Source organism: Coregonus clupeaformis, chromosome 17, assembly GCF_020615455.1.
Source record: "Coregonus clupeaformis isolate EN_2021a chromosome 17, ASM2061545v1, whole genome shotgun sequence".
NCBI lineage: Eukaryota > Metazoa > Chordata > Actinopteri > Salmoniformes > Salmonidae > Coregonus > Coregonus clupeaformis.
Window position 1 is genome coordinate 68,223,525 of NC_059208.1, and position 17,298 is coordinate 68,240,822.

General features: G+C 43.0%; 1 protein-coding gene across 1 annotated transcript in view; it reads right to left on the minus strand.

The window, feature by feature from the left end:
- The window catches only part of LOC121586919 (teashirt homolog 1-like), a 29,928-nt gene extending 12,802 nt beyond the window's left edge, over positions 1 to 17,126 (minus strand). The window contains exon 1 of the mRNA XM_045226470.1: positions 16,142 to 17,126. Within this exon, the coding sequence (XP_045082405.1) occupies positions 16,142 to 16,181 (40 nt within the window). The 5' untranslated portion in view covers positions 16,182 to 17,126. The remainder of the gene's footprint in view (positions 1 to 16,141) is intronic.
- Between the last annotated feature and the right edge of the window lie 172 nt (positions 17,127 to 17,298).

Below are 17,298 nucleotides of genomic sequence, written 5' to 3' on the forward strand. Positions count from 1 at the left end.
AGAGGACCACGTCTTCCACCACAAGCTCTTAGTCATGGGAAAAGTTAACAACCCTGACCACCACTGTTTCATTATTAACAAGATCATCCACAACTGTAGCATTTGAAAATGCAACAACTATGCTAACCAAACCACCAAGGTAATACTAGGCCTAACTACTAACACATTTCCAATGCACATCCAAACTACACAGCATTGACAATCCCAGTCACAGCAAGAGCGTTGGAGCTTTGGAGTGATTGTTGAATAATTGATAGGCTCAATTAGAGCATTACTCACAGTTAAAAGGATACAGATTGTTATGTAGATGCACAGTGAAAATAAAAGAAGAGGAATATCCCCATCTGACTCTCTCTGTTCATTCACTCTCTCAAAAACCACACCCTTACACATTTGATGTAGATTTTCACTGAATGCTAATGCAAACATACAACCTGAACTCAGGGGCAGACGTAACATAGTAAACGCAAATCCGGTAAACTCCAATTAGTATGAAATATATAAAATTTCATTTCAATGTAATGTCACAGGGATCTGAGTAGTCATGCTGCCAGTGATGTACATACACTCAACAGTGTACTGTTTCTGAAAATGTTAACATTTCTCAAATAGTAATGTGGACAGAATACTGTTTAAACTGTTTTCAGATATAAATCTAACACTTTGTATTATTTTGTACTATACAAAATACTTTCCTCATACAGACAAATCAACGTTCAACCGCAATTATGTTTTATAGTGTTTCCAAAGATTGACACACATGTTCCAAAACCTGTTTCTAGAAAATGTAATAGTCCTTTTTTACATTGTCAGTGTATTATATTGCCTCAAGGGCAAGGTTGCTCTAGCTCTGCTACAGCTCAAGTCATATTGAACCAAAAGTAGTCAGAGACAACAACCAACAACAACAAAAAAACACACACATACAGTGCATTCGGAAAGTATTCAGACCGTCGACTTTTTCCACATTTTGTTACGTTACAGCCTTATTCTAAAACTGATTAAATAGTTTTTTCGCCCCATTAATCTACACACAATACGCCATTATGACAAAGCAAAAACAGTTTATTTATTTTTGTAAATGTATAAAAAATACACAACTGAAATATTACATTTACATAAGTATTCAGATCCTTTACTCTGTACTTTGTTGAAGTACCTTTGGAAGAGATTACAGCCTAGAGTCTTCTTGGGTATGACGCTACAAGCTTGGCACACCTGTTTTTGGGGAGTTTCTCCCATTCTTCTCTGCAGCTCTGTCAGGTTGGTTGGGGAGCGTCGCTGCACAGCTATTTTCAGGTCTCTCCAGGGATGTTCGATCTGGTTCAAGTCCGGGCTCTGGCTGGGCCACTCAAGGACATTGAGACTTGTCCCAAAGCCACTCCTGCGTTGTCTTGGCTGTGTTAGGGTCATTGTCCTGTTAGAAGGTGAACCGTCACCCCAGTCTGAGGTCCTGAGTGCTCTGGAGCATGTTTTCATCAAGGATCTCTCTGTACTTTGCTCCGTTCATCTTTCCCTCGATCATGTCTAGTCTCCCAGTCCCTGCAGCTGAAAAACATCCCCACAGCATGATGCTGCCACCACCATGCTTCACCGTAGGTAGGTGCTAGGTTTCCTCCAGACGTGACGCTTGGCATTTAGGCCAAAGAGTTCAGTCTTAGTTTCATCAGACCAGAGTGGGCTGTCATGTGCCTTTTACTGAAGAGTGGCTTCCATCTGGCCACTCTACCATAAAGGCCTGATTGGTGGAGTGCTGCAGAGATGGTTGTCCTTCTGGAAGGTTCTCCCATCTCCACAGAGGAACTCTGGAGCTCTGTCAGAGTGACTATTGGGTTCTTGGTCACCTCCCAGACCAAGGCCCTTCTCCCCCGATTGCTCAGTTTGGCCGGGCGGCCAGCTCTAGGAAGGGTCTTGGTGGTTCCAAACTTCTTCCATTTAAGAATGATGGAGGCCACTGTGTTCTTGGGGACCTTCAATGCTGCAGAACATTCCTGTTAGTTCACTCACATGAAGACAGTGTGGGTTAGTAACTGCATATTATAATTGTCTTTAAACTATTAACAACAAGCAGTGTGAAACATTAAAGTTAACTGATTCAGCAAAAAATGTATCACATAACTATAAAACAACAACAAACAAATAATTTGGAATTTCACAAATAAACTTCTGGTAATCAGTCATTTTACTCCCCTGCTCTTCACTCCTGCATTGCAGTACACAGTCTCTCTCCTTCTTCCCTGTTCTCACTCTATCCTTTCTCCCCTCCCTCTCTGTTTGTCCATATTCCCTGGGAGCCAGCTTTGAGCAGCCATAGCGACGGGTGCAGTCTATAAATCACCTTTCCCCCCCACTGTCTACTCCAAGCTGCTCAGAGATGAGACAATGGCCATTATATCATAAGCACTGCAGAGCCAACCCCCATCTGGCTGGCTGCTTCTGTTGAAACCTATGTAACTACAAAGTCCCGACGTTTCGCTAATCTTAGCTGAATGTTGCTGAACATAAGAGACTAGTATAGCCTCTGCCCCCAATATTGCTGCTTCTCGAAATAATGCAACGTTTTGCTAATGTTAGCTGAGCGTTAGTGTAGCCTCTAACTCCCATCTGGTTAAGCTTTGGGAGAAACCGCCTGGAAGGTTTAGCTATTACAGTTAGTGAAGCCTCTGCGTCATATGGTTATTTCTGAAGAGCTACATTGAAAAACCTATGGTTTTGGAAAGGTTAACAAAGTCAACATTGGAGTGCTTCTGGTGCCACTATAAGCACTCAGGCTTCGCTTAGGGTAGGACATTTAAAATCATACACAACAGGTTCTAGGATAAGCATTTTCATAGACCAGCTGCATTGACAATCTTCCCTCCTTCCCTGATGTCTTTGGCATTGATAGGGCCAAATTGAATCATTATTTTATCACTATCTACCTCTTCATTCCACAGGTATTGTTTGACTTCAAGGAATTCCTGGGAGCTTGACAAAATCCAGTCCTTACTGTTTCTATCCAGTCCTAGTCTTTTCTCTGCACTGACTAAACGTTAAAACAGATTAAAACAAACTGAAATCAAAACGTACAAGAGTTTCCTCTGGGACAAAGAACAAAACAAAAACAGGGCCTGTCCCTTTAAATCTCCCCCTGTAGTCACCTGTATACTGCCCCCTGACAGTGGAATTTCCCTGGCCCAAACAACAGCTGCTCCCATCGCCTAGCAACAACCGGTTGATGGATGACCCCAAAGACGATAATTACCATAAATCACAGGAAGAGAGAAAATGGCGAGGGAGAGAATACAAAAGTATTGCTCAGATACACCTTTCCATGACCCCTGTTGCATCAGTCACACTTTATTTGGTGAACATTTCCCATGAGGGAGAGAAGTTAGTATGAGGCACCCTAATTGGATAAATCACTGGTTGCTGCCCAAAAACTCAGAAGCAAATCAAAAGTGACATTAAAAGTTGTTTTGGACTTATCTTTTGCAAGAGTTTCTCGAGAGTCAGAGCCAGTGTTTTTTTCAATGGCTACATTCAGTGAATAGAGTCTGTAAAATGAAACCTGATAAGATGAATCGCAGAACAAAAAACTACACTGGAGAAGGAGAGACAAAAGAAAACAAAGTGGACTGTGAAGGGAGAAAGGCAGCACCGGGGAGTGAATAGTGGTGAGAATGATGAAGTGAGTGAGTGAGTGAGTGAGTGAGTGAGTGAGTGAGTGAGTGAGAGCAAGGGCGAGAGAGAGCGGGCCATGACCTCACCAGTTATGTCTGGTTGCACAATAACCCATCAATCAACCCTTCCCTGTATCCTCAGCCCTCCCCTCTATTCACATGGGCCGTCCGCTTTGTACACCGCTGAGGAACAACATGCATACACAGGACACACACATTCTTCCCTGAATCTGACCCCTTGTCTCTGCGGGAAAAACCCACACAGCCTGTTCTCGAAATAATGCAATGTTTTGAGTCAGATTAGAGAAAGAGGAAAGCCACACACACACACACAGGCAAATTGAATCATCCGTACATACACACCCACGTACGGACACAGTGATTGCCAAATCGAATTCACTGATCATATGAGAAGATCATCTTCATTCCACAAAACAATGTCAACTCCATTCATATAAATGCAAACAACGTGACAGAAAATGGATCTTGTTACATTATTGCACTGATCTGTGTTGTCAAACAACTTCATTTATACAGTTTAAGTAAAGTGTTAATGGAAAGTTCAGCGTTGAAAAAAAGGGGTCAAGAAAGAGTAACAATTCTGTCAGCCCACATGGGAGTGTTTGTGTGTGTGTGTGTGTGTGTGTGTGTGTGTGTGTGTACGTACGTGCAAAAGGGGTGGTGGGGTGTGAGGCCTATTCCTGATGGCCGTGACAGAGAACTGACAAAAGAGGGAGGCAGAGGGGGAACGAGAAAGGGGCCCTGAAGGAGGAGATGCACTAAATCACAAACTGGCCTCTCACAGAAGAAACCACGTCACTGGGGATCAATGCCTACATCTCTGATTGTGTGTGTGTTTGTGTTGTGTGTGTATGTGTGTTCACAGTGGTGTGTGCGCATGTGTTGAGATTTCCCAGGGTAGGGACATGACTTAGTAAACCATCCATAACAGCTTAGAAGAGAGAGAGGGAGGAGGAGGAGGAAAAAGAGAAAGCGGAGAGAGAAAGAGAGAAGCAGTAAGTGAAGGAGGGAGCATGGTGAGTGATGGACACACACAGAGAGAGAGACAGAGAGAGACAGAGACAGAGAGAGAGAGAGACAGAGAGACAGACAGAGACAGAGACAGAGAGAGAGAGAGAGAGAGACAGAGAGAGAACCAGAACCATCGCTCAACACAACATAATATCGTACTGAGGGCAGACTATGGAGTGCTAGAACATTCTAGAAATGGAGACGAAAGAGAAGCTTACTTCCCTGGCAATTAAACTTTTGCACAGCTTCTCAAACACAGACAGAGCCACATACATACTGTGCCACGCGAACACATACAACCAGACGGTGTCCACGAATCTCACAATGATATCCACTGCCCCCCCCACCGTGATAAATGACACCATAACTCCGATATCCGCAATCAATCTCTGCTTTAAAGACACATCCATCTTCAGTAATGTTGATGAGGGTGGTGGGAGGATGTAAGAGACAAAGGGGGGAGACGAGGTAAAATGGAGAAGCGTGACTGCTGGGTTGACCTCGGAAAAGTTGGGAAGGGCGATGTTTGTGTGTGTGTGTGTGTGTGTGTGTGTGTGTGTGTGTAGGGAGGGCAGTAGTGAGTGATGCCTGTCAGCTTGCATGTGGCATCCAAAATAAATTAGGCTTATGAAGACAAATGTAAAGGGGGCCAGGCGAGTGACTTGGTGGGAGGGAGGGATGGATGGAAGGAAAGAGGGAGGAGAAGTAGGAGGGGGAGAGGGGGGAGGAGGGGCGTGGTTATGGATGGCTGCATGGGAGAGAGATGAAAAAGAGAGAAAGAGGGAGAAGGGATAGAGGGATATGTAGAGGATAGAACAAAAAGAGACTCACTCACTGTGTCCATGTGTGTCCATATGCATTCTATCTGTTTATCGTACAGACTACCATTTCTGAGCTCTCCCTCTTTCTCAGGCAGTGTTATGTGCAGTCCAGTCTGTGTAGTTTCCCAAGGCCTGGCCCCTCTATGATAAATGACACGTGTCATTCTGTCAGCCCCTGCCACTAGAGCTGGGAGGCCCCTTAGTGATGTATGACCCGGCCATGCTGGGCTAAAGGAAATCAGGGCCTTTTTGGCAGCAAGGACCAAGAGAGCACAGACCTTTATCCGAGACCCTGTGTGTGTGTGTGTGTGTGTTCACAAACTTTGCATTGAGATATTTGAGAACACACAGTGTCTCACACATCTGATACACACACCTACGTAGGAATGTGCGCACAAACACACACATTCTAGAAAAGTACACTTCTCACATAATGAAAAGTTCCACTCGTTCCATGAGACCCTATCAAATCTCCCTCCATCCACCCCAGAGACACTGACTTAATTTAATATGCTGAATATCTCCAAATTGGACTGTTCATTTTAGATCTCCTCAAGGGGGAGTGTGAGTGCATGTGGGTGTGTGTCTACCTTGTGTGTGTGTGTGTGTGTGTGTGTGTGTTTGTGCGTGTGTGCACGAGTGTGTGTGGTGCAGCAGAAGCTGTCAGACACACTAGCAGAGGGAGACAAATCATCTTCATGGTCTTTCCAGCTGTTTCCCAAATTTGGTGTGAGGGGGAGAGAGTGAAAAGGCTTCACTTGAGTTTCGTTGCTTGACGCTTCCCAGAGCCAGATAGCTGACAAACCGAGCCAAGGGGAATGGGACACTGTGGTACCACACACACACACACCTGGTCCGTCAAAACCCTGCGCAAGCTGGAAACTGAGCCGATGCCAGCATCGAACCAATACAGAGTACACACACACAGACAGAAGACTGAACAAAAGTACAAAAACTATAAGTGAGAATTTCTTTCAATAGAATATCTTATTGTGTAATTCACAATTGTAAACAGTGAAAAAATGCACCATAACATAAGATCTGTCAGGTAGACCAGATTGTATAGACCAACGAAAAACGAAAGACTTCACTGTCAGAAGTCTCATCAACCATGTAGACACATCCACACCTGCCATTTTGTCAGATGGCTGAAAGATGTGTTTCTTAAAAAACAAAAACAGCAAGTTGCCAGACAAAACTCACACATACAATACACACACAACGCACGGGTGTTGTGGGGACCGAGGTGGTAGTGGGGGTCGTGAACTTTGGATGACCTCATTTGATTGGCCGCTGGGCCGAGCTGAGACTCCCCGGGGGAAAAGGGAGAGAGAGAAGAAAAAAATAGTCATTAAGGAGTGAGTGATGAGTGGCAGGCATGGCTGACCTCCTCCAGTCTCTATTTCTCGCTCCTCCCTCTCACTACTTCTTTGTTGCATGTCTTTTTCTCTCTCTCTCCTTCTCGTGCTCTTTCTCTCTCTCCTCTATGCCACTCTCCCACCCAACCTGCCCCCCCTCCTTCCCTCAACGTTTATCACTCCTCCCCTCTTACACTCTCTCTGCCCTCCCCTCTTTACCACTCCATTTGCCCTTTTCTCTCCCCCTCTCACATCATGCAGTCGCCCTCTTTTTCTCTGTCTATTTTTTTTCACTGTCTGCCCCAAGACTTAGACACTCTATCCCTCTGTACAGTAACACATGCACACTCGCACGCACACACGGCTAATAGCCCTTCCATTATTGGCAACGAACAGACATATTTCTAATTCTCTATTACCAGATTATCACTGTAATGATCAAGTGCGATTGAACGTCATCTGCAGAGCAGTGAAACCACACACTTATTTAGTGCATGTTTGAGCTCTACTACATTCTAGTTGGACTGCGCAGAATCAACGACCTACAAATTACCTTGTATTACATTATGTGATCAAAGGGATCCCCCTCAAAGTCACACTGATAATTGGATAAATTATAATTAGTTGAAATCCAACCAAAAACAACTAATTAACATCTATAGTCAACAATTAGTGTTTTAACCTCTGAATCTGTGACCTCAAAGGCAGACAGATACAGAAGGTGTCAACAACGAACCGGGTCAATGATTGACAGATGATTGACAGTGATATGGAAAACATGGTTGTTTGAGTCAGCCACAATAGTTAGCTAATGTTCAATTTAGCTAATCATTGCCTGACTCTGGCTGTCTCACTCTCTGTGTCAGACAGACAGAATTCAATCATTGCAGATGGCTTGATTAGTTTTCCCCGCTGTGGGAAAGACGAACAGACAGCAGGATTATAAAACAGAGGGATGAACAGACAGACCACTTGAAAGACAGAGTTAGACTAACAGACAAACAAGTCTTTAGACAGACTGTATGAGAGATTGAGTGACAAGGCAGACATGAGAAAGAGAGACAGATAGAAGGACCATGTGAGAGTTCCGCTGAAAGAGCATACAGACCGAGAGTCAGACAGAAAGACAAGTCTTCAAACTGACTGTATGAGAGACTATGTGACAGGGCAGTCATGAGACAGACAGAGACTGACAGAGAGGGGGTCTGGAGGTTCTGGGGGCACCCCACTGTTTCCTAAGAAAGACGACTTAGAGCCGAGCTTAGAGCCCCCCCATTGACTGACACTGTCTGAGTCCGCATCGGATCAAATAAAGCTTTCGGGCCATTTTGGGGCTACATGTGGCGTCGAATAAACCAGAAAAGAAACACACTACATAGTAAATTCCTTCAACACCTACTGAGATTCTACACCTAGTATGTATTGTGCTACGTGACTATTAAGAGTGCTAGGCAGAGGAAAGGCACATATAAAAATGGGTTTGCCAGAGGACAGCATAGGAAACAAGCTTACTGAGCCGAAGAGAGTGTATAACACTCTCTCATTTTGTCTTCTAGTTCATATTCTTAAAACAGGCTTGCTGGTCTGTGCAGTTACACCGGAGAGGGAGAGGGAAGAGGATAAATGAAGAGAGAAAAGTAAGTGAGAGAGTATGAGTAGATTAAGAAAGAGAGGTAGACACAAAGAGAGAATATGAAAGAGAGGACAGAGGTAAAGAGACGAGAGATAGACATATCGGGAGAGATGGGTGGATAGAGAGATAGCAATAAAGATGAGAGAGAGAGAGAGACCGTGACAGAGAGAGCGATTGAGGAAGGAGAGAAAAATGGAAAGAGAGATAGAGAGAGAGAGAGGTGAGGCTTCAGCAAAAACCCCGGCGTCTGGTCCAGTCTCAAGGACAAACTGTCATCTGTGGGTCCTATCCATTCCCAGATACAGTATCTTATCAACAGAGCCCAGTAAACTGTTGTCTGAAAAAAAATGATATTCATTGCTTTTCAAAGACCCTTATCGGTTAAATAAACACTCCTTGGAGATAGAAATTCCCAGCGAAATTCCCCCTCCCGACACACACACACACACACACAGTCTCAATGTGCTGAGGCCAGCTTTATCCATCACCTCGCAGTAAAAACAGCACCAATTTCTATTTGTCTTAAGTCATGATATACTGTGAACACAGAGTCGTGGATTTATATCAAAATGCCCTGTATCCTGAATGAAGGGACAAAAAGATGAGTAGCATCGCAATGTAAACATCTCGACTCAAACCCTACAAGTAAGTTGGGGAAAACAAAACATAAGGGCTTGACACATTTCAAATGAAACTTTTACGAGATGGTACACCATCTTGTAAAGTGGTACATTTTACTTTTCTGTCAAATGTGTTGTTGTTAGGGGATGTTTCTCCAAGTATGGCAGTTCAGTCACAGACGATTATGGTTTGTTGATGACCCTGTTGTGTCTGGAAAGCCTTATAGATTGAAGTCTGTGTAACAAGCAACTGACTAGGGGTTCAACATATTATTTTCACTGGGGCTGGCTAACAGGAATGCACTCAGACAAAGTATTTTGGGACTGGTCTTCGGGACTAAAAGCAATTTTAATGGAGATTCTCAATTGAGGATGCTTTTTATTCGAGGAATAGGCTTAATCTGGGTTTGGGATAAAATGAACCTTGCTGACACAGCAATGTCCTCTGAGTGATAGGAAGAGAATCTGATATTTGATCAATGCTGACGTCAAATAAATCCGAAGAATGTTCTGGCACAATTTACTTGGAGCACTAAACTCCAACACCCATCAATCCTTAGTTTTTGCACGCTCTCCGCATGAGGAAACTGATGCTGATGTCATGAAAATTGTAAAGTGTCAATTGGCTGTTCGTGACAGGTGACTTGATTCCATGTTAGCATGATTACACTAGCTAACATGGAACAATGTTGCCACCTTTAAGTAGTCATTAATACACGCTACCCTATCAAAAACATCCATCCAGAGTACACGTGCAAACGCACACACTGAAACTACTATCTGAAATGGGCCTGTATTTCATTCTCCCCCCTCCCTCTCCTACCCTCAGCTTGCCCAATGGTGTTAGGCCCCACATTTGACGCTGAGGAGCCATGTGATATGATAAAGAGAGAGCAAGAGAGAGATTGTTCTAAACCCCGCTGCCTCTAAGGAACTATATATCCACCTAGCAACAGCTGTAGGACAGTGTGTGCGTGTGTGTCCATGTACATGCGTGTGTTGATTTCCAACGTATATCCACCTGGCAACAGGGGCAGAACAGAGTGTGCAGGAGTGTGTGTGTGTGTGTGTGTATCTGTGTGTAGTGCAGACACATCTAATTAAAGGCTAATAACAGCGCGGCGGGAGTCACTGTCCCTCGTAAATCAATGGGCAAAATAATTGCTAATACACTGGTTATCGATTGGGGGGGCTGCAACTGTGGCTACGTGCTAACACAGCGACAAGGGTAAAGTGTTATTTCTCTCACACACAACACAGCTGGGCTGGGGGGGTGGGTGGTGGGTGGTGGGGGTAGTAGAAATGACTGGGGGCCTTGGCAGTAATTCTTAATTGACACCTGTCAGGGTAATGGCGGCAGTCACAGCTGCTGGGGGAACATTTCTCCCCACTCCTGTTCATCTGTCACTTTTAATACCTTTTCCTCGCAGTCCCCCCACCCCCCTCTTTTTCTTTCTCCCTACATTTTTTTATTTCTTCCCTCCACTCACCCTTAAAATGCACTCTACTACATTAGTGTTCAAAACTTCTGCTAAGGAAATAAACTTAAAGAAAGAATAAAGATGTTTTTTATTTGTATAATTTAGTTTAGTTTTGTACAGATAGGTTCAGACAGGAAGTGGGAAACAGGAAGTTGATACGTTAGGGGAGGAGCTACACAAAGTTCCAGAATGTTGATTTGTTCTGAAAGGCAGTTACAAAGTTCAGAGAGTTGCATTTAGTTTATTTTTAATTGGTCATTCAGATTAAATATAATCAATGCTAAATATGGTCACAAAAAAACATTGGCTTAAATGTATTGGCTGAAAGTCACTGTCCAATATATAAAACAGAACCATGGCCTTGTGCCACATGCTCTTTACAGTTCTATCAATCTTTTCCTCAAAAAACTGTAATGATTTGTTCAAACAAAATAAAAAATGAAGAGGTCTAACTCACATACTGTAATTCAGTACACAGCGAAATCCTAAAAGAGTCCAGTTGCTTTAGCTAATCGACACAGAGGACTGCCTAACATCATACACCCTCCACAAAAAGACCATGTGTCTGGCACTTATCAGTTAACACCCGGACGACTCTGACACAGGTACGCACTCTCACTCACACACAGAAGCCTTGACATAAGCTCAGAGAAGACTGGAGTGAAAACCTATAAATGACCCCTATCCTCTGAAGTAAAAGTTAAAAAAAAAAAACATAAGAAAGGACGAAAAACAATGACACACACACACACACACACACACACACACACACACATTGCTTTGTAACAATAACACACACACAACTTCCTCCAAACACACACAGAGCGTGGGCTAAGATAGAGCCCGTTCAGACAGGGACTCCCCAGAGTACACATTGACCTCAAGAGTGTACTCTGGACTTCCACTCTCCCTCCTCTCCAGGTCATAACGCGCTCTTTCTTTCTTCTTTTCATTTTATCGTCTCTTTCTCGCTCTCTCTCCGTCTCTGTCTCATGCTGATAGAAATGAGCGGACAGATGAGATGTCAAGCCACACAGAGTGAGGGGGAGATGAAGAGGAAATACAGTTGCTCTGTTCTCCTTTGATACTATGGTTTCCCATACACATACTCTAAGACTAACCTGCAGGATTGTAGCATGTTCTTCATTGTTGTAGGTGTGGAGGTTGTGGTGTATATATATATATATATATATATATATATATATATATATATATATATATATGTGTGTGTGTGTGTGTGTGTGTGTGTGAGAAAGACAGAATAAAACTCCCTGAGAGTGTGTGGAAACTCAGCTCTCCCCGGTTGCCTAAAAGCTCGTTAAACCCAGGGATAGTTTTACCTCAGCGGCGCTTTCACATCGTCACTCACTTGACGCTTTTTTAATCTAGGCATATTTTCACCACCCTTTCTTTTCCATAAGAGCAGTCATCGATCTTCATTTGTCACTTAACCTCCACGTAGATGAGGAAGGGGAGTATGTGTGTATGTGCATGTGTGTGGAAGGGTGGGTGTATATATGTGTGTGTGTGTGTGTATGTGTGTGTAACTCTTTGATTTCCTATAGGCTTACTGGCTGCGACCCCATATGCAAATTGAAACTATTTGCGTTGAGAAGTATGGGGGCAAACATGACTATCGACTCCTAGAGTCAATGTCAACTGTTAATGACACTTTGCATATCCTCTACTATAGCTAGGGTAAATAGACAGTGGCAGCTACACACAGACACACATACTGCTGCTTAGTTTAAGAGATCTGACAACCTGCAACATCTGACAACCTGCAGTGCTACCAAACGTTTAGTCTGAAAACACAGGAAGAGAAACACCAACAGTATGCAACACATAATCTCTGTTCGTAATGCAACACCCACTATATAACAAACTGTACAGATGTAAGATAGATATCAAGCAGTATGATGCAGGACAATATGCAATACAACATATCCAATGTACTGATGCCTAAATCAGCACATCTTATAACCCTGTTATAGGACACTTGTACAAAACTCATGGAAACTCGGCTTAGATCAGCCATTATCTAGCAGTGTTTGTTTGCCTCTGAGACTTTAACTTGATTAGCCAGGTAGTCCATTTGTAACCTAGCTGCAGCCCCCCACCCTGCACCCCTTCGAAAGAATTGAGTTAATACTGCGACTGGAGGTGTGTGTGTGTGTGCACTAGCAAATGTGTCTTGTGTGTGGGGACCTGGGCTAATATCAACTTGATTACATCAAGCCAGCTGCGGAACTTGACACCTTGCTGAATTTGTCAGCATTAAATCGGCGGGGCCCTGTCGCTAGATCCGTCAGCATCCCAGATAATTATGGAGTCGTGCTAACGATGCCGGTAGCTGCTGCCCGCTTGTCGTCATATGAAGGGAGGAAGCTTAACTTCTTTTTCCCTCCCCCCTCCCTCGTTCGGGTGATAATTAAGAGACTGAGACTCCTTTTCATGTAGCAGGCAGGGTTTGGTTGGGAAGAAAAGGAGGCATTGATCGACGTCACAGAAAAGCCTCCTGTAGCTCAGTTGGTAGAGCATGGTGCTTGCAACGCCAGGGTTGTGGGTTCGATTCCCACAGGGGGCCAGTATGAAAAACGTATGCACTCACTAACTGTAAGTCGCTCTGGATAAGAGCGTCTGCTAAATGACTAAAATGTAAAATGTGTGTTTTTATTGGTCACAGTTTCTTTTTTCTGTGTCGTTGAGGTGATTATTAAGTATTTGAATATTATGGTTTTTCCTGGTTAGGTCTTACTGTGACATTTTGTGGTGTAGAGGTATAGAAGATAATTGTACTGGAAATCAACACTTATCAACACTTAGGCCCATTACAATGAGTGGCAAAGGGTATTAGTACTACAAGACAAGGCCTCAATTTCATAACCCCCTTGGAGAGAATCTTGGCATTCTGCACTCGTGGTACTGGTTGCATCAAAATACAAATATCAATACAAATATTTGTATAACATTTAAGCAGTATTTACCATCAGTGGCAAAAGGTCAAAGGTTATGTCATCCATAAGCTCTAGTATGAAAATAAAGCTTCTCTGGACCCATTTGTACAGAAACTCTCTTATATAATGACACTCGCGTTACATAGGCTACCCAATTTTTATCTCTGGCTTGAAAATGTATCAAGTACAGTAAGCCTACCCTGGACTTGCAAGTCACTCCAAATAAGAGTGATAAAACACCCCCTAAATGAGAACGAAGCAACCTCCGGAGATCAAACATCAACAAATGACTGCATCAAAGGTCGCTGCTGCTCGGATTGCACCGCATTGAACGGAACTGCCAAAACTAACAGATGCAGCCATGTTGTTCCAAATGGAGGGGAGATGATGTATAGTTACTGGCCGTACTAGACACAAGGTACATCGTCATCCAAGGGGCTAGAAATCACCACTAAAGCAGAGACCTCCATTTTAAAACAGTGATATTCAATCGCCTTTCAGTAAAATGAAGCTAGGTGTTTTCACATTCTTATTTTCCTGACTGCAGTGTGTGTGTTTGAGTCAAGATTTTAATTTAACTTACAATATATGTATTGGGTTGTGTGTGTGAGTGGGTCTGTGGTGGGGGGGGGGGTGCTTTTTTCAGTAATGAAGGAGTCTCTCTGTCTCACACACACACACAAACAAACTAGTTATTGTCACAGTGTTTTGATGGAGACCACCATATGTCACGCACTAAAAATATTGTCTGCCAAGTTTTGATTGACCATTACTGCCAGTGATGTATGTGCCCGTCACAAATCAGACAATTAAATCAATATTCAAAAGCTGGATGGGAGTCGAGCAGGGAGCTGATGGCTTGGTTGATTGCACAAGCTACTGGGTCAGATAATTCAGCAGCATTTTGTACATTTCAGTGCATGGTAAAACTAGGCTAAAGCATGCAATATAGTCCCATTCGATATGTGCATACTATGTTGAAGTGCATCGCAGTTTACCGGTCCCAAATAATGTTTTTGCTCTGGGTAATTGAATGCTCCGATTTGGTACATGCATTCACGACAGTCTCAAGCCATTGTATTTATTAGGAGTTGACTGTAGCCTATATGCTTGGTGACAAAAACCTTTCCGGGAAGTCCTTTTCATAGGTAACCTTTTTTCACTAGTTTGTCCATATCACCTATTTATACCAGAATATCCTCACATGTATATATCTGCATTCAAGCTGAAATCACAACCCCACAGAGTTCAAAGTCTCTCCTTCCCAACCTGCTTAACTTCACATTTCCAAAGTCTGTTTAATATTCTAGAACTGTTTTCTTCAGCAGCAGTCGTTAAAGCCTGAACTTCAAAGGCAGACTTCTCATTAGGTGATTGGTGGAAATCCCTGTCAATCATTCACTGTTCTGAGACAAAGAAAAAACGTCTCCTAAACGACAGGCTCAACTCTGGTCATTTTTCATGATACTTCATAAAAATGCCTATGTGTGTCAAATACATTTTTGTGCACCTCTCCAAAAATAGAAGACAAAAATGTAATTTAATCAAAGCTAAAAAGAAAAAAGTGTACATACTGTATAGTTTGAAAAAAATATATGTATGCACTCACTAACTGTAATTCGCTCTGGATAAGAGCGTCTGCTAAATGACTAAAATGTAAAATGTACTGCATAGTCTCCTATAACCTAAATATAATCTAGGCTACTCTGAAAAAAAAATATTTATATTGTGGGGCGAGTATAGCATTGGTACAGAGTAGCCTAGTGAGTCTGGAGGAAAGTTAAAAGTTGCTTCTTTGAGGAGGATATTGTCAACATACTGTAGGTACTCTTAAGAGTATTAGTGTTACTTTCTGATCTTGACACGCCCCTGCACCCTCCGCCTCCTTCCCTTGTTCCTCCCCCCGTGGTCATTAATCGCAAAGTATTTACCCCGCTTGGGAACTTTTCTTTTAATTTGTATTTTCTCCTGCTTCTCGAAAGGGAAAAAGTTGTCATTTTAGTGGCTCAAGTTGTCAAGCGCATGCGTGTTTCCATGGTGAATGATTTACTGACGATTAACAGGAATGAATAGATCAAAGGTAGTCGCATGACAGGCGATCAATCAGGCATCAAATCAAGGATGGCAATCCCGGAGTGTAATGCTGATTTAAAATAGGCGCCAGCGACTAGTTTTTCATGGGTACTTATAGCCAAAGATAGGCTACTAGATCAAACACTAGATAGAATGAGCGAGCACACGTCCAATTGCATTAGGTCCATTATATGTGTGTAAAACTTCAATAGGCCTATGGGTTTTGACAACCTATATGTGAATATCAACATGTGACAGAAAACTGGAAAGTATTTGAATTAGGCCTGCAGGCTGGCAAATACTTTTCTGGCCAATTTGGGGGGGGGGGGAAAGTGTTATGTTTATGTCCTTTTGATTGTAAGCTAAATATATATAACATAGTAGGCTATATTTCTGTTATGAATGTGTGTCTACTTAGGGCTATTTGAAATAAGGCCGGGGAAACGCGAACTTGAGAAGATTTTATGGGGGAATTGGGGAAATAGACTTCAGAGTTGGGCTTACCTACGGACCGCCTTGGCGCTTGCTGCTTTCTCCTCGGCATGCTGCTGGTAGACTTTCCGCTTGACTTTTCATGCAGAGACTAAAATAAAAGACGACCCAAGAGGAAACCAGTGCGACGAAACCAAAGAAAATATCTCGTCGTTTTGTCCTTCTCTTCAATAGAATCGGAATAGAAATGTAGATTCCTGTTCTTTGACTGGCAAAGGAAGTCTAAGCGTCGGTGAAAGTATTCTTTTTTTAAAACCTAATTCATCTTTCAGCAATTGTTTGTCAAATGTGAAGAAACAAATTGCCTATCTCTAAACAAAATGATGTTTCTCTAGGGATGTTGAGTAGAAAACAGAGTTTTTATAAGACCTCTGTTTAGGTTTCAGTCTAACCGTGGAGAACATGGACAGCAGCCAAAGCCTCTTCAGTCCGCCGTGCTTCCATAAAAAAAAAGGATTCCAACCCTAGAACGACACTTTATCACAGATTTTCGCGTTGAAAGTAACAAAGAAGTCATTCAATGTATCAAACTTCCACGGCGATGGATAACGATCCAAACTGTATTTCCGCACAGGTGCTGTTCGGTTGTTCAATCTCTGCAAATCGACACAAAATGGGAGCGAGAGAGATGGGCATTAGAGGGTTATGTCAATCAGTCCGTGTCAGTCATATCACCACCGCATTACAGATCAAATTGCTATGCTGCCAATAGGCTCCTCTCCGTCTCCTCAAGCAAACTAAACACCCACAGCTCTGCTCGGCTCGGATAGGCTATTCCTACGATGCTCACAAAAATGATGCCCTTTCGGCTTTCCTGTGGACAGTTGATGTATTACTGTTCCAAATACTTTTCATAAAGAAACGAAACGCCAACAGCTACTCCATGAAAGGATATGAGTGTGGATTTATTGGTTGTTTTTAACTCCAGATTGCGATGCTGGGGACTCGTCTCCGCAGTGAGAAATATGTATCGCACATGCGGGGAATGCGCGACTGATCAGACAGGCTCAACTGATAGACAGACACATCGAGTTGCCTTTCCTGCCTCTCCGTTACTCCACCCCTCTGGAAGCGTCACTCTGACAGTCAGAGCCCACCTGTCAATCTTTTTAATTGTTCTGTTTTTTTTCTCTCTATTCTTTTCTATAACATGATTATAAAACACCCCC